This window comes from Gopherus flavomarginatus, chromosome 12, assembly GCF_025201925.1.
Source record: "Gopherus flavomarginatus isolate rGopFla2 chromosome 12, rGopFla2.mat.asm, whole genome shotgun sequence".
Classification (NCBI taxonomy): Eukaryota; Metazoa; Chordata; order Testudines; family Testudinidae; genus Gopherus; species Gopherus flavomarginatus.
Window position 1 is genome coordinate 478,147 of NC_066628.1, and position 24,150 is coordinate 502,296.

The 24,150-nt window shown below is 59.4% G+C and overlaps 3 protein-coding genes across 13 annotated transcripts in view; 1 reads left to right on the plus strand and 2 right to left on the minus strand.

Annotated features, from left to right (window-relative positions):
* LOC127032759 (HLA class II histocompatibility antigen, DR alpha chain-like) overlaps positions 1-24,150 on the plus strand; it is a 414,007-nt gene that overhangs the window by 50,108 nt on the left and 339,749 nt on the right. Inside the window, exons 1-4 of one of the 11 annotated variants that reach the window (XM_050920302.1) lie at positions 11,074-11,226; positions 12,585-12,842; positions 13,292-13,573; positions 13,694-13,848. The exons of 9 other annotated variants lie outside the window; for them this stretch is intronic. In XM_050920302.1, coding sequence (XP_050776259.1) covers positions 11,082-11,226; positions 12,585-12,842; positions 13,292-13,573; positions 13,694-13,848 — 840 coding nt within the window. In that variant the 5' untranslated portion in view covers positions 11,074-11,081. Of the gene's footprint in view, positions 1-11,073; positions 11,227-12,584; positions 12,843-13,291; positions 13,574-13,693; positions 13,849-24,150 lie in introns of those variants that run through there. One more of the 11 variants, XM_050920301.1, reaches the window with a different exon arrangement.
* Positions 1-24,150, minus strand: part of LOC127032765 (HLA class II histocompatibility antigen, DR beta 5 chain-like) — an 84,065-nt gene that overhangs the window by 7,289 nt on the left and 52,626 nt on the right. The window contains exon 2 of the mRNA XM_050920337.1: positions 3,060-3,219. Coding sequence (XP_050776294.1) covers positions 3,060-3,165 — 106 coding nt within the window. The 5' untranslated portion in view covers positions 3,166-3,219. The remainder of the gene's footprint in view (positions 1-3,059; positions 3,220-24,150) is intronic.
* Positions 1-24,150, minus strand: part of LOC127032761 (DLA class II histocompatibility antigen, DR-1 beta chain-like) — an 84,004-nt gene that overhangs the window by 7,289 nt on the left and 52,565 nt on the right. The window lies entirely within an intron of this gene.

Consider the following 24,150-nt stretch of genomic DNA (forward strand, 5'->3'; position numbering starts at 1 on the left):
GCCAGCATGGATTTGTAAAGAACAAATCGTGTCAAACTAATCTGATAGTGTTCTTTGATAGGATAACGAGCCTTGTGGATAAGGGAGAAGCGGTGGCATTTGATACAGTCTCGCATGATATTCTTATAGATAAACTAGGAAAGTACAATTTAGATGTTGGCATAGAAAGTACGCTTATTAAGTTTGTGGACGATACCAAACTGGGAGGGATTGCAACTGCTTTGGAGGACAGGGTCAAAATTCAAAATGATCTGGACAAATTGGAGAAATGGTCTGAGGTAAACAGGATGAAGTTCAATAAAGATAAATGCAAAGTGCTCCACTTAGGAAGGAACAATCAGTTTCACACATACAGAATGGGAAGAGACTGTCTAGGAAGGAGTATGGCCGAAAGAGATCTAGGGGTCATAGTGGACCACAAGCTTAATATGAGTCAACAGTGTGATACTGTTGCAAAAAAAGCAAACATGATTCTGGGATGCATTAACAGGTGTGTTGTAAACAAGACATGAGAAGTCATTCTTCCCCTTTACTCTGCGCTGGTTAGGCCTCAACTGGAGTATTGTGTCCAGTTCTGGGCACCGCATTTCAAGAAAGATGTGGAAAAATTGGAGAGGGTCCAGAGAAGAGCAACAAGAATGATTAAAAGTCTTGAGAACATGACCTATGAAGGAAGGCTGAAGGAATTGGGTTTGTTTAGTTTGGAAAAGAGAAGACTGAGAGGGGACATGATAGCAGTTTTCAGGTATCTAAAAGGGTGTCATCAGGAGGAGGGAGAAAACTTGTTCACCTTAGCCTCCAATGATAGAACAAGAAGCAATGGGCTTAAACTGCAGCAAGGAAGATTTAGGTTGGACATTAGGAAAAAGTTCCTAACTGTCAGGGTAGTTAAACACTGGAATAGATTGCCTAGGGAAGTTGTGGAATCTCCATCTCTGGAGATATTTAAGAGTAGGTTAGATAAATATCTATTAGGGATGGTCTAGACAGTGTTTGGTCCTGCCATAAGGGCAGGGGACTGGACTCGCTGACCTCTCGAGGTCCCTTCCAGTCCTAGAGTCTATGAGTCTATGTACTTATGGAACCCCTGGGGGGATCTCTTCCCTGAGGTGGGAGCCAATCTCCCCATCAGGTGTTCCCCATTCAGAGTCATTGGGAAAGCAACCCAGATCCTGGAGAGAGAGGTCAGGAACATCCTGGCTTTAGATGGGATCCAGCCGTTTTACAGCCCATGGGCCTCACCCATGGGGCTGATCCCCAAGGGAGACAGGAAGATCTGGTTTTATGGGGGCTATCAGAAGCTTAAAGCCATCACAGTGTCCGATGCCCACCCCATGCCTAGGCCTGGGGAGATTCTAGACAAGCAGAGGGGGATGGAGAACTTGGCCCTGGCAGACACTGATAACATGTGCCTCTTTAGCCAGACCTGGGAGGAACATGTGTCCCAGGTGAAGAGGGGGCTGGGATGCCTCAAGGAGGTGGGACTGACGTTAAAAGCTGGAAAGTGTAAGGGGGGACGGCAGAGGTGTTGTGTCTGGGCCACAAAGTGGGAAGCAGCTGCCCAAGCCCAGAGCTGGCCAAGGCCAAGATGGGGGCTCTTAAGTGCTGGGAGAAGACCCCGTCCCAGTTTGGACCCCAGAGGTATTGGGGTGGCAAAAGGGTTCAAGCCGCATAAACCTTCCCACATGCGGCCTGCAAGTGCCATCAAGCACACCCGACCTATGTCCTGGTGTAACTCACACCGAGGAATGGGAGAAATGCTGGTGCATCCATGGGAACGTTGGTGGGTTCGAACTTCCCCAGGTCACTGGCAGGAGTGACCTCGCTCAGTTCGGTCTCGAAGGGGGGAGAGATGTGACGAACTGGGAAAGTTCTTAATGTTTTCTCTGAATACTGTGTTGGTGCCTCAGTGTCCCCATGGCAGTTCTTAAGTATCTGGCAGAGCAAAGGGCCAGTGCACCTAAATGCCTGACACTCTGTCTCCTAGCAACTTATGGCCTGGGCCCCTCCTCTGCAAAGGTGCCAGCTGAAGGTGTTGGAGACAAAGAGATCAGGTGACCTCCTGGCCCGGGAAAGGGGCTGAGGAGAGAGGAGGGGCTGGGAGGGGTTGTTAGTCTGGAGCTGGCTGGGGTCAAGGGTGGAGGGCAGACCTGGGGGTCTGGCTCACTGCCCCCCAGAATGGACCCAGCCGAGGGGTCCGGTTCGCTGTATCTACAAGCTCTGTTTTAGACCTTGTTCCTGTCATCGAACAAACCTCTGTTTTACTGGCTGGCTGAGAGTCACGTCTGACTGCAAAGTGGGGGTGCAGGACCCGGTGGCTTCCCCAGGACCCCGCTGGGGTGGGCTCGCTGTGGGAAGCGCACGGAGGGGCAGAGGATGCTGAATGCTCCAAGGAGAGACCCAGGAGGTGAAGCCGTGTGAGCTTCTTGCCCTGAACAAGTCTGCTCCAAGGGAGAGGAGGCTCCCCAGAGTCCTGCCTGGCTTGGTGGGGAGCAGTTCCAGAGCATCGCCCGGTGACTCCGTGACAACTGCCCAAGACAGGACTCCCCGGGGTGTGTGGGATCCAATTCCCCTGATATGCCTGGTGGCTGCCTGGCACAGGGCACCCAGGGGTGAGTAGCATCCGATTCCCCCAATACACTCGTGACCAGGATGGGGCTCCGCAGGGCATGTGGGGTCTGATCCCCTTGATACACCCAGTGCCAGCTGGGCATACAACTCCCTGGGGCATGTGGGGTCGTCCAGTCCAAACTCAACTTCACAGATACACCCAGCACCCACCTGGGACATGATCCGCAGGGTGTGTGGGTTCCGACCCCCCAAGATACACCCAGCGCTGTCCAGGATGGGGCTTCCTGGGGCGCTCGGGTCTGACCCCCCCTGAAACACCTGGCACCTGCTCAGGATGTGGAGCACTGGGGTCTGATCCCCCCAGATACACCTAGCGCTGCCCAGGACGGGGCTCCCTGGGGCATGTGGGTCTCATCACCCCCCTCCCCTAGATACACCCAGCACCTGCCCAGGATGGGGCTCCCTGGGGAGCTGAGGTCTCTGCTCACCTAGGGGCTCCGTGCAATGAGCCAGGTGGGTTCTCAGCACCATCAGTGTCACTAGCAGAGCCCCAGCCCAGCGGCTCCCGGCCCCCAGGATCCGACCCGCCCCCATCGCTGCTCAGGAGGGAGAGACCTGGAAACTCCTCGGGACCCCCCAGACTGAGACCTTCTCTGTCCGGCTCCAAGCACCAGCCCCGGGATACTGCCCACGGCCCCGGGGATTGGGCACCCCCAGCCCAGTGGCCAGTCAGCACTGGGGCTGGGCAGCATCATCAGTTGGCAGGCAGAGCCGGCCCCAGCAGGGCTCGGTTCCCTACTTCTCCCTCATAGGGGGCAGATCAGGGCCTGGGGTCGGGCTGCAGGACTCGCCTGGTGCCTGCCATGGCGCCGGGGCAGCTGGAGAGCAGGGCCAGCCCAGGGACCAGCCCCTGTCACGGAGTGTGGGGGAGTCCGGCCCTGCACCCCTCTTCCTGGGACCCACAGTGACTCTCAGCCAGCCAGTAAAACAGAAGGTTTATTGGACAACAGGAACACAGGTTACAGCAGGGCTCGCAGGCACAGTCAGGACCCCTCCACCGAGTCCTTCTGGGCTTTCAGGGTGCTTGGATCCTAGCTAGGATACCCTGAATTCCACCCACACAGCCCCAAGCCCAAACTCAAACTGCTTCCCTCCTGCCACTCCCTTCCTTTGTCCCCTTCCCGGGCAAAGGTGTTGACCTTTCCCCTCCCTTACCTAGCTCAGGTTACAGGCTCTGGCATCGTCCATCTCCTAAAGTCCTCCCCTGCTCTCCCACTCCCCACACAGACAGTCCCTACTGCATCACATCTCTCCCCCCTTCGAGACTGAACTGAGCGGGGTCACTCTGCCCAGTGACCTGGGGAAGTTCAGGGTCCCCTCTCCGGGACAACGCGTCCGCTGTCAGGTTGGCACTTCCCTTCACATGGACCACGTCCATGTCATAGTCCTGCAGGAGCAGGCTCCACCTCAGGAGCTTGGCATTGGCTCCTTTCATCTGGTGCAGCCAGGTCAGGGGAGAGTGGTCGGTGTACACGGTGAAGTGTCGCCCAAAGAGATATGGCTCTAGCTTCTTAAGGGCCCACACCATGGCCAGGCATTCCTTCTCGATGGCCGCGTAGCTTTGTTCCCGGGGTAGCAGCTTCTTACTCAGGTACACGATAGGGTGTCTCTCCCCCTTTTCATCCTCCTGCATTAACACCGCCCCCAGTCCCGTGTCTGAGGCATCGGTGAACACCATAAAGGGTTTGTCAAAATCTGGGTTTGCCAGAACTGGGTCGCTAACCAGAGCCTCCTTCAGCGCCCGGAAAGCCTCCTGGCACTGCTCAGTCCAGATCACCTTGTCTGGCTTCCCCTTTTTGCACAGTTCGGTGATGGGGCCGGCTATGGCACTGAAGTGGGGCACAAACCTTCGATAGTACCCCGCCATCCCAATAAAGGCCTGGACCTGCTTTTTGGTTTGGGGAGCAGGCCAGTCTCTGATCACCTCCACCTTGGCTGGTTCCGGCTTCAGGCAGCCGCTCCCCACCCGATGGCCCAGGTAAGATACTTCAGCCATCCCCACCTTGCACTTCTCAGCCTTTACTGTTAACCCAGCCTTTCGGAGTCGGTCCAGGACTTGTTTAACCTGGGACACGTGGTCCTCCCAGGTCTGGCTGAAGACGCAGATGTCGTCAATATACGCCACGGCAAAACTCTCCATCCCCCTCAGTAGCTGATCCACCAGGCGCTGGAAGGTGGCCGGCGCTCCCTTGAGGCCGAAGGGCAGGGTCAAAAACTCATAGAGCCCCAGCGGGGTGATAAAGGCCGATTTCAGCCTGGCATCTGCGTCCAGCGGCACTTGCCAGTAGCCTTTGGTAAGATCCATAGTGGTGAGGTACCGTGCACCTCCCAGCTTGTCTAGGAGCTCGTCAGGCCTGGGCATAGGGTAGGCATCAGATACGGTGATGGCATTGAGCTTTCGATAGTCCACACAGAACCGGATTGACCCATCCTTCTTGGGAACCAGCACTACTGGCGAGGCCCAAGGGCTGGAAGACGGCTGGATCACCCCCAAAGCCAGCATGTCCCTGACCTCTCTTTCAAGATCCTGGGCAGTTTTACCAGTGACCCGAAAAGGGGAGCATCTTATAGGGGGGTGTGACCCCGTCTCCACCCGGTGGACAGTCAAATTAGTGCGTCCAGGCTGGTTGGAAAACAGCTGTCGGTACAGATGCAGCACCCCTCTGATCTCAGCGTGCTGGCCCGGGGTCAGTTGCTCAGAGAGGGGAATCGCCTCCAGGGGGGAACCAGCTTTTGTCCCAGGGAATAGATCCACTAAGGGGTCATCTCCCTGCCCCTCCCAATGTCCACACACGGCCAACACCACATTCCCCCTGTCATAGTATGGTTTCATCATGTTCACATGGTACACCCGACGGTGATGTGCCCGGTTTGACAGCTCCACCACATAGTTTACCTCATTCAGTTGCTTGATAACCTTGAAGGGCCCTTCCCAGGCGGCCTGGAGTTTGTTTCTCCTCACGGGGATAAGAACCATCACCTGATCCCCGGTGGCGAAGGCACGGGCTCGTGCTGTGCGGTCATACCAGACCTTCTGCCTCCTCTGGGCTCGGGCCAGATTCTCCCTGGCCAGGCCCATGAGCTCGGCCAGTCTTTACCGGAAGGTCAGGACATACTCCACCACTGACTCTCCCTCGGAAGAGGCCTTCCCCTCCCATTCGTCCCTCATCAGGTCTAGGGGCCCCCTCACCCGCCTTCCATACAACAGTTCGAAAGGTGAAAACCCGGTAGATTCCTGGGGTACCTCCCTGTACGCAAACAGCAGGTGAGGTAAGTACTTGTCCCAATCTTGCAGATGCTGGTTCATAAATGTTTTTAGCATCATATTCAGCGTCCCGTTGAACCTTTCTACCAGCCCGTTGGACTGGGGGTGATACGCTGAGGCCCAGTTGTGCTGGACCCCACATTTCTGCCATAAGGACCGGAGCAGGGCCGACATGAAGTTGGACCCCTGGTCCGTTAAGACCTCCTTGGGGAACCCCACCCGGCTGAAAATTGTCAGCAGCGCATCTGCCACTGTGTCTGCTTCGATAGAGGACAAGGCCACCGCCTCGGGGTAGCGAGTGGCAAAATCCACCACCACCAGGATGTATTTCTTCCCTGACCGGGTCATCTTGCTGAGAGGTCCCACTATGTCCATGGCCACCTTCTGGAAAGGCTCTTCTATGATGGGTAAAGGCCTCAAAGCCGCTTTCCCCTTGTCCCGGGCCTTCCCCACCCTCTGGCAGGGGTCACAGGATTGGCAGTACTGTCGGACATGGGTAAAGACCCCAGGCCAGTAAAAGTTCTGTAGCAGCCTCTGCCTGGTGCGCCGGATTCCCTGGTGCCCTGCGAGAGGGATGTCATGGGCCAGGTACAACAGCTTGTGACGGAACTTCTGGGGAACCACCAGCTGCCTCCTGATCCCCCATGACTCTACTTCCCCTGGGGGAGCCCATTCTCGGTACAGGAACCCCTTCTCCCACAGGAACCTCTCCTTGCAACCTCTCCTCATGGTCTGTACCGCACTAAGGTCAGCCCGGTCCCTGTGCTTCCGCAAGGAGGGATCTTTCTGCAACTCGGCCTGGAACTCAGCAGCTGGGACAGGAATGGGGACCGGCTCTCTCTTGCTGGCTGGGTCTGAGGCCGCAGCCTCTCTGTACCGTGCCCCTGGGCGTTCCCCGCTCCCTGAGTTAGGGTCCTGCACCTCAGGTCGAGTACCTTCCCCGTTTTCGGGGTGCAGTGCCATTTGCCGACTCTGACTACGAGTCACGACCAGGGCACTCTGGGTGTTACTAGGCCAGTCCTCAAGGTCCCCTCCCATTAACACGTCAGTGGGCAAATATTGGTGTACCCCCACATCTTTGGGGCCCTCCTTGGCCCCCCATTTCAGGTGTACCCTTGCCACGGGTACCTTGAATGGGGTCCCGCCCACGCCCATCAGGGTCAGGTAGGTGTCGGGCACCATCCGATCTGAGGCCACCACCTCGGGCCGGGCCAGCGTCACCTCTGCGCCCGTGTCCCAGTACCCAGTGACCTTCCTCCCATCCACTTCCAGGGAAACAATGCACTCTTTCCGGAGGGGCAGCCCCGCGCCCACCCGGTAAACCAAAAACCCGGAACCGGGAGCATCCATAGGTGGTATGTTGCCAACCCCCCTTTCCTGGGAATGTAGCCCCTCCTCCGATTGGGTTTTTACCCAGTCCACCCTCTGCGGGTTGGGTCTGCTTGGTCTGTCCCTGAGCTTGGGGCATTGGGCCCGTATGTGACCTCGTTGGCCACAGCGATAGCAGCCCATATCTCGTGGGTCCCCTTGAGTGGGTCGGAGGGACCTGCCGCTGGATGTTCCCCTTTTGGGGGGGTTCTCCATAGGCCCCCTTTGGGAGGTCCCATGTTGACTCTCTCTCTGCGTTGAGGCAGGCCTGCTCCTTCGAGACTCCTCCCTGCCATCCCCTGCCCGACTGTCCACAAATTGGTCGGCCAGCTGGCCTGCATGCTGTGGGTTCTCCGGCTTCTGGTCCATCAACCACAGCCTCAGGTCGGACGGGCACTGCTCGTACAGGTGCTCCAGTATGAATAGGTCAAGCAGGTCCTCTTTAGTTTGGGCCCCAGCTGTCCACTTGCGGGCATACCCCTGCGCCCGGTTGACCAGTTGTAGGTATGTGACCTCACGGGTTTTACGCTGGCTCCGGAACTTTTTCCGGTACATCTCAGGAGTCAGCCCAAACTCGCGGAGCAGGGCCTGTTTGAACAGTTCATAGTCCCCTGCCTCCGCCCCTTTCAGTCGGCTGTACACCTCCACGGCTGTGGAGTCCAGTAAGGGGGTGAGAACTGCAATCCTGTCTGCAGGGTCAACCCTGTGCAGCTCGCAGGCATTCTCAAAGGCCGTCAGGAAGGTATCTATGTCCTCCCCCTCCTTACGCCGGGGCAGCAAGTGCTTATCAAAGCTCTTTGTAGGCTTGGGTCCCCCCTCACTCACCGCAGCTGGAGCCTCACTGCTCCTCAGCCGGGCCAGGTCCAGCTCATGTTTACGCTGTTTCTCCTTCTCCTCCCACTCACGCTGGCGCTGGTTCTCCTCATGTTTACGCTGGTTCTCCTCATGTTTACGCTGGTTCTCCTCATGTTCACGCTGTTTCGCCTTCTCCTCCAGCTCTCGCCTCTTTAACTCGAGCTCCTCCCGTCTCAGCTCCCTTTCATATTCCAGCTGCATCCGCTCCACGGATGCCGAGCGTTGCCGGGAGGATCCCTTGCTGGGGGGTGAGCTTCGCCGGGCAGATCCCCTGCTGGCCGGGGGTGTCACGGTGCCCTCGGTATACACTGGGCTCCTCCCCGCCCTTCCTCTACGCCTAGGAAGGGGGGGTCTCGGGAAGCCCTCGTCCGCCAGCTGACCACTCCCAGCGGGGACAGACACTGGTGCCTGCGCTGCATCTGCTCGGCTGCTTCCCTCAGAGACAGGGCTCCGTTCATTCATGCGGTCTCCCTCCTCCAGCTGGGCAATCAGCTGGTCCTTGGTGCGTCTCCCTGGGTGCAGCCCCCTCTGCTTACACAGCTCTAGCAGGTCACACTTGCGCCGCTTGGCATACATCTTCCTGCTGACCACTCACAGGCTGGGGTGCTCGCCGCTCCCCACGGTTTCCAGGGGGACCCCTAGTGCACCAGCCCTTCTTGAGGTCACCACCTCTCTGCCAGGGTCGAGCTGCAGACTCCTCCGCCCCTGGGACCGCTCGCTGCAATCCCCCGGGGGACCCTGTTACTGCAAAGTCCTTCTCACTGGGCACACACTCCCAGGGGTTAACCACCCCTTCGTTTTACTGCTCCCCAGTCACTTACTGCAGGAAGCGCCGTCCACGGGGTGCAGTATATCCCACCACTGCCACCAGTTGTCACGGAGTGTGGGGGAGTCCGGCCCTGCACCCCTCTTCCTGGGACCCACAGTGACTCTCGGCCAGCCAGTAAAACAGAAGGTTTATTGGACAACAGGAACACAGGTTACAGCAGGGCTCGCAGGCACAGTCAGGACCCCTCCACCGAGTCCTTCTGGGCTTTCAGGGTGCTTGGATCCTAGCTAGGATCCCCTGAATTCCGCCCACCCAGCCCCAAGCCCAAACTCAAACTGCTTCCCTCCTGCCACTGCCTTCCTTTGTCCCCTTCCCGGGCAAAGGTGTTGACCTTTCCCCTCCCTTACCTAGCTCAGGTTACAGGCTCTGGCATCGTCCATCTCCTAAAGTCCTCCCCTGCTCTCCCACTCCCCACACAGACAGTCCCTACTGCATCACATCCCCCACCAGAGCAGGGCCCCCAGCAATGGGCCTGGGACCCCCCGTTTCCTTCCCCTGGTAACTTGACCCTCTCCTGCCGGCTGGGGCAGGATGGGTGTGGGGGTCTTTGGTTTGTTGGGGGTAAATTTAGTCCTGGGGAAGGTTTGGGGCTGGCCCCACAAGTAGAAGTTCTGAGCTTCCCCCTCCGCCACCTTCATGGGCCTGAGCCGTGCCACCCCCCTAGACCCCACCAGAGCGGGGGCTCAGTCTCCGTGGGTCAGGTACAGCTCGGCCTCCCAGCTGCTCCCACCATTGATCTCCCTAAGGGGCTTCTCTGGCCCCAGTGCCACGTCCGCACCTGGGACAAACTCCCCCTGGCGTTGCAGCTGCACCCGCACTGCTCCGGGCCCCGCTGTGCGCACACAGCCGGCGGGAACTGGCGTCTGGCTGGGAATTTGCAGTACTGCCAACCCCAAATGCTCCAAAATTATGAGATTGGCTGTAAAATCCTGAGTTTATGTAACAATACCAGCTGTGAGGTTGTCACAGAGTTTGGGGGAGTCAGGGCCCTGCACCCCCGGCTTCCTGTGATTCTCTGTGACTCAGCCAGCCAGTAAAGCAGAAGGTTTATTTAGATGACAGGAACACAGTCTAAATAACAGACAGGTTTCGCAGGTACAGACAACAGGACCCCTCAGGTCCATCTTGGGGGGGGGGGCCCAGGGAGGCCAGAGCCCCGTCTGGGCTCCCCTTCATTTCCCCAGCCAGCTCCAAACTGAAACCCCCTCCAGCCCCTCCTCTGATCTCTTTGTTCTCCAACCCCTTCCGTTGGCACCTTGCCGGGGAGGGGCCCAGGCCATCAGTGGCCAGGAGGCAGAGTGTCGGTCATTCTCTGTGCAGACACCTTCACACCTGCCCTCTAGGGCTCTGCAACAATCACACACCCCTAGACACTCGAGCAATGCATAGGGGAAACTGAGGCACCCACACAGCACTCAGAGAAAACATTAAGAACAGTCCCACCTTGTCACAGAGGTTCTCTTTATTTGCCTTCTGCTCTTTGAGCCATCAGGGTACCTGGGGGTCAGAGGTGTTACACCCCCTCCCCCATTGCACAACTGTATAGGTCAGAGCTATGACCCATGGGAGTAGTTTGATGGAGCAGGGGGGCCATTGTCCCCCCCAAACTGCAAACATTGGACAGGCACAGAATTTGCGCCCCCCCATGCATGGCCCCGTTGGCCTGACTGAAGCTGCACTGCCAAATATGGAAGTCAAACAACGCCTATGGTGTGACCCCCCCAAAAAAATCATGAGTCAGGCTCACCAAAAGTCCTGCAATGATGTACAAATACCAGCTGTGTCTTGAGTCCTCAGGGCACCCAGGGGTCCCACTCTGAAGCTCTCCCCACAGGCCTGAGGGCTGGACACTCACTTTGTCTCTCAGAATGAGGCTGAAATCCTCCCAGACCCACATGACTCCTGGAGCTGGGGCTTTAGGAAAACACAATAATTATCCTGACTCGTGACACAATCCTGCGAGCCAGGAACCCTGAACTTCTTCATCTCCCCTCTCTGCGAGGCTCAGTGCTGCTGCTCTGCCCGGTAACAGCCTGGTCGGCGCAGGGATTTCTGCCATTGGGTGGGGGCCCTGGGCCAGGCTCCCCTGGCCAATGCCGGGTGCTGCCCCCAACACCTCCCCCCGGGTGTGACATGTGCCCCCCCGGCCCCCTAGTGCTGCCGGCCCTGCACCCAGCCCAGTGCCGGGGAGAGGAGATGGGCGTAGGACGGGGCCTCCCCATGGCCCAGCTGGCCCTGCTCACCCTGCTGGCCCTGCCGGGTGCCGGGGCAGTGACAGGTACGGGTGGGGCAGGGACTGTGACACCTGGGCGAGAGGAGGGGCAGCTTCACCCCCATAGCGCCCGGCTCCCCCCCAGAGAGGAGACAATGGGGGGGCTCATGGGGTGAGCCAGATTTGGGGGGAGCTGCAGGGAGGAGGGTCTCATCCAATAGTAGGCAGGGGATGGGGTGGGCAGGGCAGGAAGGGGGGGCTGATCTGGATGGGGTGAAGGAACGAGGGTCTCATCCCCATGGCAGGGAGGGCTGGAGGGGAGGCCGGCACAGGGGCAGCAGAAGAATCGTGAGGAAGTCGCTGTGGTCTGAGTACAACACAGCCCTGCCCTAGGGGTGCAGCCCCCTTTCCTACAGGGACTCGGGGGCTGACCCGTCCCAGGGGGGTGCCAGGCACAAGGGGGGTTAGGGAACGTTCCCCAAAGAGCCGCGCCAGGGCCAGACCCTGCTGAGCAGTGAGTGAGTCTGTGCAAAGCAGAGAGCCCCTGGCCCCGCTCCCCGGCCTGGCCCCATTGTCCCCCTTCCCCCCAGGGCTCAGACCCATGGGGCGGGGGGTGCTCTGTGGGGCCGACTCTCCTCGGCTAGTGGTGGCGGGTTCCCTCCTTTGCAGTCGGTCGGTGAGATCCTGCCGGGCGAGCTGGGGTCAGTGAATGACTCCCTACGATGCAGGTGCCCAACTCCCTTGGGCCCTGGGGACTCCCAGCCTCAGCCCGGAGCCAGACCTCTCCCCCTTGGAGTGTGTCTGACCCCCCAGCGCAGCTTTAATGTCTCTGGCTGGGGAGTTCCGGGGTCTCCCAGTGATCGACCCTGGGGGGTGAGTGTCGGGGGCCAGAGACTGAAATTGCCCCAAGAACCAGGTCATGGTGACTCTGGGACACGGAACCAGCCCCACGCACAGACGGGAGAATGAAATGTCCTGCAGCTGCAGCCCCCAACTCCCCCCAGGAGCTGCTTTGGCTGGGTCACGTCCCCACTTGCCAGCGGAGCCGGGTTTGCTCTGGTCACTGCTCGGCTGGGAGACGTGACTGGAAACCAGGGAACTGAGCAGGGGTCAGCAGGAGGGTCTCTGCTCTCTCAGTCCTTGCACCAGGGCAGCCCTAGGGGGCCTGTGCTGGGGGCAGGGGCAGGGGCAGGGACGGGGACGCTTTCCCCTGGCAGTCAGTGCTGGCCCCAGAGCCCCACCGTGATGCCGGGGGGCACCGTGCTCCATGCATCTGCCTTCCCCTGACACCGGGGAGCCCTAGTGCGAATGTCACAGCCCGGGAGCTGGGGGGCTGCACTGCTGGGGGAAGCACTGAGACCCCCTCCGCCGGGGTGAGGAGCAGCCCCCCCAGGTGGCCGGTACTGACGTCCGTCTCCCCGTAGCGGAGAACATGCTCTCCCAGGTGGCCTTCTACCAGCGCACGGACCCGGCCCAGCGGGAGGCCGGGGAGTTCATGTTCGAGTTCGACCAGGACGAGATCTTCCACGTGGACCTGGAGAGGAAGGAGACCGTCTGGCGCCTGCCCGACTTCGGCAAGTTCACCAGCTTTGAGGCGCAGGGCGCCCTGGGCAACATGGCCGTGCTGAAGAAGAACCTGGAGATCATGATCCAGAGGTCCAATCGCACGCGGGCCCAGACCGGTACGGCATGGGGGTCTGGGGGCACCTTTCCCGCCAGGGGCCTGACCTGTCCCCCGACCTTCCCCGCCAGGGACCTGAGCCCTCACCCCACCTTTTTATCCAGAGACCCCTTCTGTCTCTGCCCCACGGTCCCCTGCTCACACACCCACCCAGCCCAATACCAGACCCCCCTCAGCTCCCCTCCCAGTCCCTGAGGGATTCTCTCCCCTGCCCCTTGTGCCCCATGAGCCATCAGTGCAGGGAGCTGGGATGGCCCCAGTGACACCCCCAGAGTCCTGGGGAGAGACCCTGAGCTACAGCGTGAGCACCAGGGACTGACTGGCTCAGGGGCAGGCAATGGGGCAGGGGCCTGTCCCCTCTGGGTGGCGCTGGCTCCGATCCGGCCCCAGGGCAGGGACTGGCTGGCTCGGGGGGCAGGGAATGGGACCCACTAACCCCTGTCTCCCCAGTGCCCCCTGAGGTGACCGTGTTCCCTGAAGACCCCATGGAGCTGGGGGAGCCCAACGTCCTGATCTGCTTCGTGGACAAGTTCTCCCCACCGGTGATCAGCGTGAAGTGGCTGAAGAACGGGCAGGAGGTAACGGGGGGCGTCTCCGAGACCGACTTCTACCCCCGCCAGGACAACTCTTTCCGCAAGTTCTCCTATCTGCCCTTCCTCCCCAGCGAGGGCGACTTCTACGACTGCCGGGTGGAGCACGGGGGGCTGCCCGAGCCCTTCACAAAGCACTGGGGTGAGGCTGGGGACCCCACTGGGCACAGGGCTGGGAGCCAGGACTCCTGGGTTCTATCCCAGCTCTGGGAGGGAAGGTGGGAACAGCCCCCCTCACTCCATGCCCTGTCCCTCTCTCCAGAAGCCCAAGTGCCCACCCCCGTCCCCGAGACCACAGAGACCCTGGTGTGCGCCCTGGGCCTGGCTGTGGGCATCGTCGGCATCATCGCGGGCACCATCCTCATCATCAAGGGGATGAAGATGAACGCCGCCCGCAACCCGCGGGGCCCCTTGTGAGTAGCCGCTGCCCCCAGCCCCTGGGCCCAGCCAGCACCCCCTGGGGAGACCCCCCCACCCGCTGTTCTCTCCCAGCCAGCCCACAGCCCCGCAGCCCACGCAGCACCCACTGGGGAGACCCCCCCACCCGCTGTTCTCTCCCAGCCAGCCACAGCCCTGCAGCCCACCCAGCACCCCATGTCAATGGGAGACTCCTTGGGGTGCTGGGGAATGGCCCCGATCCCTGCCAGCCTCGCATCGGGGCCCAGGACTCTTGGTAACTGACCTTCTTTGGCTTTCAGATAAATGTGGGGAGGAGCCGGGGCCCCCGAACCCCCCAGGTGCTTTCATGGGACCCACTCGCACACACACCCAGCTCTGCCCCCAGCGTCCCTGCTCCGTGCCCGTCAGTGCCAGCTGCTGTACCCAGGGAGGAGCCCCCCGGCCCCGTAACCGTGACACCCAACCCACTAGAGGCTCACTGGGGAGCCGGCCCCTCAGGCTGACCCTGCCTCCACTCTGTGCTTGGGAGGGGGGCACCTATCCCGGGAGAGGGCTACTACCCCATGGGGCTGGGAATGGGGGTCACCCCTCCTCAGGGGGCAGCAGGGGAATGAGAGTCACCCCTCCTCAGGGGGAGCAGGGGAGAGGGCTACTACCCCGTGGGGCTGGGAATGGGGGTCACCCCTCCTCAGGGGGCAGCAGGGGAGAGGGCTACTACCCCATGGGGCTGGGAATGGGGGTCACCCCTCCTCAGGGGGCAGCAGGGGAGAGGGCTACTATCCCGTGGGGCTGGGAATGGGGGTCACCCCTCCTCAGGGGGCAGCAGGGGAGAGGGCTACTACCCCATGGGGCTGGGAATGGGGGGTCACCCCTCCTCAGGGGGCAGCAGGGGAGAGGGCTACTACCCCGTGGGGCTGGGAATGGGGGTCACCCCTCCTCAGGGGGCAGCAGGGGAGAGGGCTGCTGTCCCGTGGGGAAGGTTTCTCTTGACTCCAGTGGGCACCAAGCCCCTATTGGCCAGAGGCTGCTGTCAGTCACCCCACGTAACACCCCTCCAGCCATTACCCAGGAGGCTTTGGGCCAGATTCGGCCATTCCCGGTCAATGAGGTCCCTGTGGGGCAGGATTGGGCCCATGGCTGGGGGTGGGGCAGCCCCAGTGCCCGGCTAAAGGCCCCATCGCACCCGTGTGCGGCTCCCCCGGGGTCCAGCCCTGCTGAGCCCAGCGCCCAGCACAGGGTCTCTGTGGGATGGACCCAGTCCCTGTACAGCCCCCGCCCTGTGCCCCGTGTGTGTCCACAGCCCTGCGCCCCCCATCTCGCTCTGCAGCTTTGCTAACAGCAATAAAGTGGGTTTTGAGATGCTTCTGAGTTTTTGATTGTGATTTACAATTGGTCAGTCTGGGCCATGCCTGCGGCAGCCTGTGTTAGCCCAGCCCAGCCCTTGTCTGTCCTGGGGCTCTGGGTTATACCTGGAGTTAAGGGAGTTTGGTACGAGGGGTAAGGAAGGAGCCAGGACTCACTCCTGGGTTCTATCCCAGCTCCGGAAGGGGAGTGGGGGCTAGTGGGGGAGAACTGGGAGTCAGGCTTCTCGGGTTCCCATTGCTGACACTGACTTGCTGCAAGTGGTGACACACCCTGTGCCTCAATTTCCTCTTGTGTGACATATGGCCAGTCTCCTTCTGCCATAGTGGTGGGAGCTCTGGGGCAGAAGGATGGTCCATGGAGCACTTTGAGATTGTCCCTGTCACGGACTCGCAGATCGTGCCCACTCGTGGCCCAGTGTGGTCCATGGGGGGTGCCCCTTTCAGTGAGACAGCCCTTCTCGGGGGGCCACTCTCTCCCAGGGTCAGGCCCCTCCACCTCCCAGAGCCGCACCTCTCTGAGCCTCAGCATGTCTGTCTGTGCCATGGGCCCCCTCAGGGAGTCCCCTCGCTCTGGGCCCCCCGGGTCTCCCAACCCCCAAAAGAGGTTGTTTTCCCCCCACCCCCTGCCCTGTTGTCTAGCCCCGAGCAGCTCTCAGCCAGCATAAAACAGGAGGGTTTATTGAGGGTTGAACCCAGCGCAGGAAACTCTCACAGCCTCAGGCCTGGCCCCCCTCAACCCAGCACATCCTAGTCCCCCTGCAGCCAGGTGGGCTCTGCCTGCTCCCCCTCTCCAGCCCAGAGCCCCCCTGCTTCCCAGCTGGGCCTCCGATATCCCCGGCCCCAAGCCCCCTCTGTCCCTTGTCTTCTCTCCAGGGAAACAGGGTCATAAACAGGAAGGCCTGGGTCTCCTCTCCTCTCAGCCCTCCTCTGGGCCCCTCTGTCTGGAACTGGTTGGTCAGGTCACCGGGTCCTCTGCCTGCAGCTCATTGTCCTCCCACTGGCCAGAACCGGCTGTGACTCCTGAGCTGGGCCACCAGGTCACCGGTCGCTGGGATCTCCATGCTCCCGGCCATCGGCTGGGGTCCCAAGTTCTCTCTCCAGTCCTCTGTAACAACAAACTGCCTCTCCTCTCACCTCGTTAAACCAGTAACACCCGGGGACACTGAGTCCTACCCCCTCTGCATGCGACCATCTGGAAAACACAGAAAACCCCAAGAAACTCCCCCACTTGGTCACATTTCTCCCCACTTCATGGCTGAATGGAACAGGGTCACTTAGCCCGTGACCTGGGGAAGTTCAGGGCCCCCGCCCCGTGTCACGGAGTGTGGGGGAGTCCGGCCCTGCACCCCTCTTCCTGGGACCCACAGTGACTCTCAGCCAGCCAGTAAAACAGAAGGTTTATTGGACAACAGGAACACAGGTTACAGCAGAGCTTGCAGGCACAGTCAGGTCCCCTCCACCGAGTCCTTCTGGGCTTTCAGGGTGCTTGGATCCTAGCTAGGATACCCTGAATTCCGCCCACACAGCCCCAAGCCCAAACTCCAACTGCTTCCCTCCTGCCGCTCCCTTCCTTTGTCCCCTTCCCGGGCAAAGGTGTTGACCTTTCCCCTCCCTTACCTAGCTCAGGTTACAGGCTCTGGCATCGTCCATCTCCTAAAGTCCTCCCCTGCTCTCCCACTCCCCACACAGACAGTCCCTACTGCATCACATCTCTCCCCCCTTCGAGACTGAACTGAGCGGGGTCACTCTGCCCAGTGACCTGGGGAAGTTCAGAGTCCCCTCTCCGGGACAACGCATCCGCTGTCAGGTTGGCACTTCCCTTCACATGGACCACGTCCATGTCATAGTCCTGCAGGAGCAGGCTCCACCTCAGGAGCTTGGCATTGGCTCCTTTCATCTGGTGCAGCCAGGTCAGGGGAGAGTGGTCGGTGTACACGGTGAAGTGTCGCCCAAAGAGATATGGCTCTAGCTTCTTAAGGGCCCACACCATGGCCAGGCATTCCTTCTCGATGGCCGCGTAGCTTTGTTCCCGGGGTAGCAGCTTCTTACTCAGGTACACGATAGGGTGTCTCTCCCCCTTTTCATCCTCCTGCATTAACACCGCCCCCAGTCCCGTGTCTGAGGCATCGGTGAACACCATAAAGGGTTTGTCAAAATCTGGGTTTGCCAGAACTGGGTCGCTAACCAGAGCCTCCTTCAGCGCCCGGAAAGCCTCCTGGCACTGCTCAGTCCAGATCACCTTGTCTGGCTTCCCCTTTTTGCACAGTTCAGTGATGGGGCCGGCTATGGCACTGAAGTGGGGCACGAACCTTCGATAGTACCCCGCCATCCCAATAAAGGCCTGGACCTGCTTTTTGGTTTGGGGAGCAGGCCAGTCTCTGATCACCTCCACCTTGGCTGGTTCCGGCTTCAGGCAGCCGCTCCCCACCCGATGGCCCAGGTAAGATACTTCAGCCATCCCCACCTTGCACTTCTCAGCCTTTACTGTTAACCCAGCCTTTCGGAGTCGGTCCAGGACTTGTTTAACCTGGGACACGTGGTCCTCCCAGGTCTGGCTGAAGACGCAGATGTCGTCAATATACGCCACGGCAAAACTCTCCATCCCCCTCAGTAGCTGATCCACCAGGCGCTGGAAGGTGGCCGGCGCTCCCTTGAGGCCGAAGGGCAGGGTCAAAAACTCATAGAGCCCCAGCGGGGTGATAAAGGCCGATTTCAGCCTGGCATCTGCGTCCAGCGGCACTTGCCAGTAGCCTTTGGTAAGATCCATAGTGGTGAGGTACCGTGCACCTCCCAGCTTGTCTAGGAGCTCGTCAGGCCTGGGCATAGGGTAGGCATCAGATACGGTGATGGCATTGAGCTTTCGATAGTCCACACAGAACCGGATTGACCCATCCTTCTTGGGAACCAGCACTACTGGCGAGGCCCAAGGGCTGGAAGACGGCTGGATCACCCCCAAAGCCAGCATGTCCCTGACCTCTCTTTCAAGATCCTGGGCAGTTTTACCAGTGACCCGAAAAGGGGAGCATCTTATAGGGGGGTGTGACCCCGTCTCCACCCGGTGGACAGTCAAATTAGTGCGTCCAGGCTGGTTGGAAAACAGCTGTCGGTACAGATGCAGCACCCCTCTGATCTCAGCGTGCTGGCCCGGGGTCAGTTGCTCAGAGAGGGGAATCGCCTCCAGGGGGGAACCAGCTTTTGTCCCAGGGAATAGATCCACTAAGGGGTCATCTCCCTGCCCCTCCCAATGTCCACACACGGCCAACACCACATTCCCCCTGTCATAGTATGGTTTCATCATGTTCACATGGTACACCCGACGGTGATGTGCCCGGTTTGACAGCTCCACCACATAGTTTACCTCATTCAGTTGCTTGATAACCTTGAAGGGCCCTTCCCAGGCGGCCTGGAGTTTGTTTCTCCTCACGGGGATAAGAACCATCACCTGATCCCCGGTGGCGAAGGCACGGGCTCGTGCTGTGCGGTCATACCAGACCTTCTGCCTCCTCTGGGCTCGGGCCAGATTCTCCCTGGCCAGGCCCATGAGCTCGGCCAGTCTTTCCCGGAAGGTCAGGACATACTCCACCACTGACTCTCCCTCGGGAGAGGCCTTCCCCTCCCATTCGTCCCTCATCAGGTCTAGGGGCCCCCTCACCCGCCTTCCATACAACAGTTCGAAAGGTGAAAACCTGGTAGATTCCTGGGGTACCTCCCTGTACGCAAACAGCAGGTGAGGTAAGTACTTGTCCCAATCTTGCGGATGCTGGTTCATAAATGTTTTTAGCATCATCTTCAGCGTCCCGTTGAACCTTTCTACCAGCCCGTTGGACTGGGGGTGATACGCTGAGGCCCAGTTGTGCTGGACCCCACATTTCTGCCATAAGGACCGGAGCAGGGCCGACATGAAGTTGGACCCCTGGTCCGTTAAGACCTCCTTGGGGAACCCCACCCGGCTGAAAATTGTCAGCAGCGCATCTGCCACTGTGTCTGCTTCGACAGAGGACAAGGCCACCGCCTCGGGGTAGCGAGTGGCAAAATCCACCACCACCAGGATGTATTTCTTCCCTGACCGGGTCATCTTGCTGAGAGGTCCCACTATGTCCATGGCCACCTTCTGGAAAGGTTCTTCTATGATGGATAAAGGCCTCAAAGCCGCTTTCCCCTTGTCCCGGGCCTTCCCCACCCTCTGGCAGGGGTCACAGGATTGGCAGTACTGTCGGACACGGGTAAAGACCCCAGGCCAGTAAAAGTTCTGTAGCAGCCTCTGCCTGGTGCGCCGGATTCCCTGGTGCCCTGCGAGAGGGATGTCATGGGCCAGGTACAACAGCTTGTGACGGAACTTCTGGGGAACCACCAGCTGCCTCCTGATCCCCCATGACTCTACTTCCCCTGGGGGAGCCCATTCTCGGTACAGGAACCCCTTCTCCCACAGGAACCTCTCCTTGCAACCTCTCCTCATGGTCTGTACCGCACTAAGGTCAGCCCGGTCCCTGTGCTTCCGCAAGGAGGGATCTTTCTGCAACTCGGCCTGGAACTCAGCAGCTGGGACAGGAATGGGGACCGGCTCTCTCTTGCTGGCTGGGTCTGAGGCCGCAGCCTCTCTGCACCGTGCCCCTGGGCGTTCCCCGCTCCCTGAGTTAGGGTCCTGCACCTCAGGTCCAGTACCTTCCCCGTTTTCGGGGTGCAGTGCCATTTGCCGACTCTGACTACGAGTCACGACCAGGGCACTCTGGGTGTTACTAGGCCAGTCCTCAAGGTCCCCTCCCATTAACACGTCAGTGGGCAAATATTGGTGTACCCCCACATCTTTGGGGCCCTCCTTGGCCCCCCATTTCAGGTGTACCCTTGCCACTGGTACCTTGAATGGGGTCCCGCCCACGCCCATCAGGGTCAGGTAGGTGTCGGGCACCATCCGATCTGAGGCCACCACCTCGGGCCGGGCCAGCGTCACCTCTGTGCCCGTGTCCCAGTACCCAGTGACCTTCCTCCCATCCACTTCCAGGGAAACAATGCACTCTTTCCGGAGGGGCAGCCCCGCGCCCACCCGGTAAACCAAAAACCCGGAACCAGGAGCATCCATAGGTGGTATGTTGCCAACCCCCCTTTCCTGGGAATGTAGCCCCTCCTCCGATTGGGTTTTTACCCAGTCCACCCTCTGCGGGTTGGGTCTGCTTGGTCTGTCCCTGAGCTTGGGGCACTGGGCCCGTATGTGACCTCGTTGGCCACAGCGATAGCAGTCCATATCTCGTGGGTCCCCTTGAGTGGGTCGGAGGGACCTGCCGCTGGATGTTCCCCTTTTGGGGGGGTTCTCCATAGGCCCCCTTTGGGAGGTCCCATGTTGACTCTCTCTCTGCGTTGAGGCAGGCCTGCTCCTTCGAGACTCCTCCCTGCCATCCCCTGCCCGACTGTCCACAAATTGGTCGGCCAGCTGGCCTGCATGCTGCGGGTTCTCCGGCTTCTGGTCCATCAACCACAGCCTCAGGTCGGACGGGCACTGCTCGTACAGGTGCTCCAGTATGAATAGGTCAAGCAGGTCCTCTTTAGTTTGGGCCCCAGCTGTCCACTTGCGGGCATACCCCTGCGCCCGGTTGACCAGTTGTAGGTATGTGACCTCACGGGTTTTACGCTGGCTCCGGAACTTTTTCCGGTACATCTCAGGAGTCAGCCCAAACTCGCGGAGCAGGGCCTGTTTGAACAGTTCATAGTCCCCTGCCTCCGCCCCTTTCAGTCGGCTGTACACCTCCACGGCTGTGGAGTCCAGTAAGGGGGTGAGAACTGCAATCCTGTCTGCAGGGTCAACCCTGTGCAGCTCGCAGGCATTCTCAAAGGCCGTCAGGAAGGTATCTATGTCCTCCCCCTCCTTACGCCGGGGCAGCAAGTGCTTATCAAAGCTCTTTGTAGGCTTGGGTCCCCCCTCACTCACCGCAGCCGGAGCCTCACTGCTCCTCAGCCGGGCCAGGTCCAGCTCATGTTTACGCTGTTTCTCCTTCTCCTCCCACTCACGCTGGCGCTGGTTCTCCTCATGTTTACGCTGGTTCTCCTCATGTTTACGCTGGTTCTCCTCATGTTTACGCTGGTTCTCCTCATGTTCACGCTGTTTCGCCTTCTCCTCCAGCTCTCGTCTCTTTAACTCGAGCTCCTCCCGTCTCAGCTCCCTTTCATATTCCAGCCGCATCCGCTCCACGGATGCCGAGCGTTGCCGGGAGGATCCCCTGCTGGGGGGTGGGCTTCGCCGGGCAGATCCCCTGCTGGCCGGGGGTGTCACGGTGCCCTCGGTATACACTGGGCTCCTCCCCGCCCTTCCTCTACGCCTAGGAAGGGGGGGTCTCGGGAAGCCCTCGTCCGCCGGCTGACCACTCCCAGCGGGGACAGACACTGGTGCCTGCGCTGCATCTGCTCGGCTGCTTCCCTCAGAGACAGGGCTCCGTTCATTCATGCGGTCTCCCTCCTCCAGCTGGGCAATCAGCTGGTCCTTGGTGCGTCTCCCTGGGTGCAGCCCCCTCTGCTTGCACAGCTCTAGCAGGTCACACTTGCGCCGCTTGGCATAGATCTTCCTGCTGACCACTCACAGGCCGGGGTGCTCGCCGCTCCCCACGGTTTCCAGGGGGACCCCTATTGCACCAGCCCTTCTTGAGGTCACCACCTCTCTGCCAGGGTCGAGCTGCAGACTCCTCCGCCCCTGGGACCGCTCGCTGCAATCCCCCGGGGGACCCTGTTACTGCAAAGTCCTTCTCACTGGGCACACACTCCCAGGGGTTAACCACCCCTTCGTTTTACTGCTCCCCAGTCACTTACTGCAGGAAGCGCCGTCCACGGGGTGCAGTATATCCCACCGCTGCCACCAGTTGTCACGGAGTGTGGGGGAGTCCGGCCCTGCACCCCTCTTCCTGGGACCCACAGTGACTCTCAGCCAGCCAGTAAAACAGAAGGTTTATTGGACAACAGGAACACAGGTTACAGCAGAGCTTGCAGGCACAGTCAGGACCCCTCCACCGAGTCCTTCTGGGCTTTCAGGGTGCTTGGATCCTAGCTAGGATACCCTGAATTCCGCCCACACAGCCCCAAGCCCAAACTCCAACTGCTTCCCTCCTGCCGCTCCCTTCCTTTGTCCCCTTCCCGGGCAAAGGTGTTGACCTTTCCCCTCCCTTACCTAGCTCAGGTTACAGGCTCTGGCATCGTCCATCTCCTAAAGTCCTCCCCTGCTCTCCCACTCCCCACACAGACAGTCCCTACTGCATCACACCCCATGATAAAGCATCAGCTATAACACTGGCACCCCCCCTCACATGAACCACCTCCATGTTGTACCCCTGGAGGAGCAGGCTCCATCTCAGCAGCTTGGCATTAGCCCCTTTTATTTGATGTAGCCACGTCAGGGGCGAATAGTCCGTGTACACGGTGAAGCGCCGCCCAAATAGATACGGCTGCAGTTTTTTGAGGGCCCACACCATGGCCAGGCCTCTCTTCTCGATGGCCAAGTAGTGCTGCTCCCGGGGCAGCAGCTTCTTGCTCAGGTACACAATGGGGTGTCTCTCCCCCTTAGTATCAGTTTGCATCAGCACCGCCCCCAGCCCTGTGTCCGAGGCGTCGGTGAACACCAGGAGGGTTTGTTAAAATCCGGGTTTACCAGCACCGGGCCCTGGATAAGTGCCCCCTTCAGCGCACAGAGAGCCCTCTGGCACTGCTCGGTCCAGACCACCTTGTCTGGCTTCCCCGTCCTACACAGCTCCGTGAGGGGAGCCGCCAGGGAGCTCAAGTGGGGCACAAACTTCCGGTAGTACCCCGCCATCCCAATGAAAGCCTGGACCTGCTTCTTAGTCTGGGGAGCGGGCCAGTCCTGGATTGCCTCCACCTTGGCCAGCTCCGGCTTCAGATGGCCGCCCCCCACCTTGGCCCAGGTATGAAACCTCCTCCATCCCCACCTTGCACTTTCCAGCTTTTATGGTCAGTCCTGCATCCTGGAGGTGACCCAGCACCCTCTTCCCCTGGAACACATGTTCTTCCCAGGTCTGGCTAAAGACACAGATATCGTCAATATACGCCAGAGCAAAGTCCTCCAGACCCCTGAGCAACTGAGCCACCAGGCGCTGGAAGGTGGCAGGTGCCCCCTTGAGACCAAAAGGCAGGACCAGGAACTCAAAGAGCCCTATTGGGGTGGTGAAAGCAGACTTCACCTGGGCCTCCGGGTCCAAAGGTGTTATACCGATAGAATAAAAACCAGCAGGATCTTATTAAGAGGGATAAGGCAAAGATGCCACATTTATTGTAAATATAATAATAAAGCAAAAGATAAAAGTAAACAATGTTGTTTAACTACTTATTCCAATCACTACGTATTCTTTACGCGCGCACACACACACACACACACACACACACACACACACACACACACACACACAATCATTCATTCAGGTTCTGTAAAGGTGTTATAGTTACCAGCCTAGAAGTTGCTCATGCCAAGTTACTGGCCAGGTATCTTGGTCATGAGGATGGAGCCGAGTCTATGTCAGATGCACCTGATGCTCCTGGAGGTTGGCAGCAGAACCAGACACTCAAAGTCCTCAGTCCTTGGAGTCCATTCTTACAGGAATTAATTCCTATGTTAGTGTGTGGGAGCTGTTTCATCCTGCTGTTGCTGACTCAATCAGCAGTTGGCACATTCCTGGTGACTCCACATTGTGCAAAGTTTGTGTTTCTCATCCTTCCAGCTGATGGGGTGGATCCAAGTTTACCCTCCGGGGCTTGTCTGGTGGTCCACTTGACACATTCTTCAACTGATGGAAACTTTCTTCCTAGGTTGGCACCTCCCTGACCATTCATGTACATCAAGCATTCGTCAACATACATTCCATATCTTAACAATATTTTAATTTACTGTTTTCACCACTTTCAGAGTGTGTGAAAATCACTTAACAGCTTATAGGGTTTGTTTACATTGTATCAATTACAGCTTAAGGCT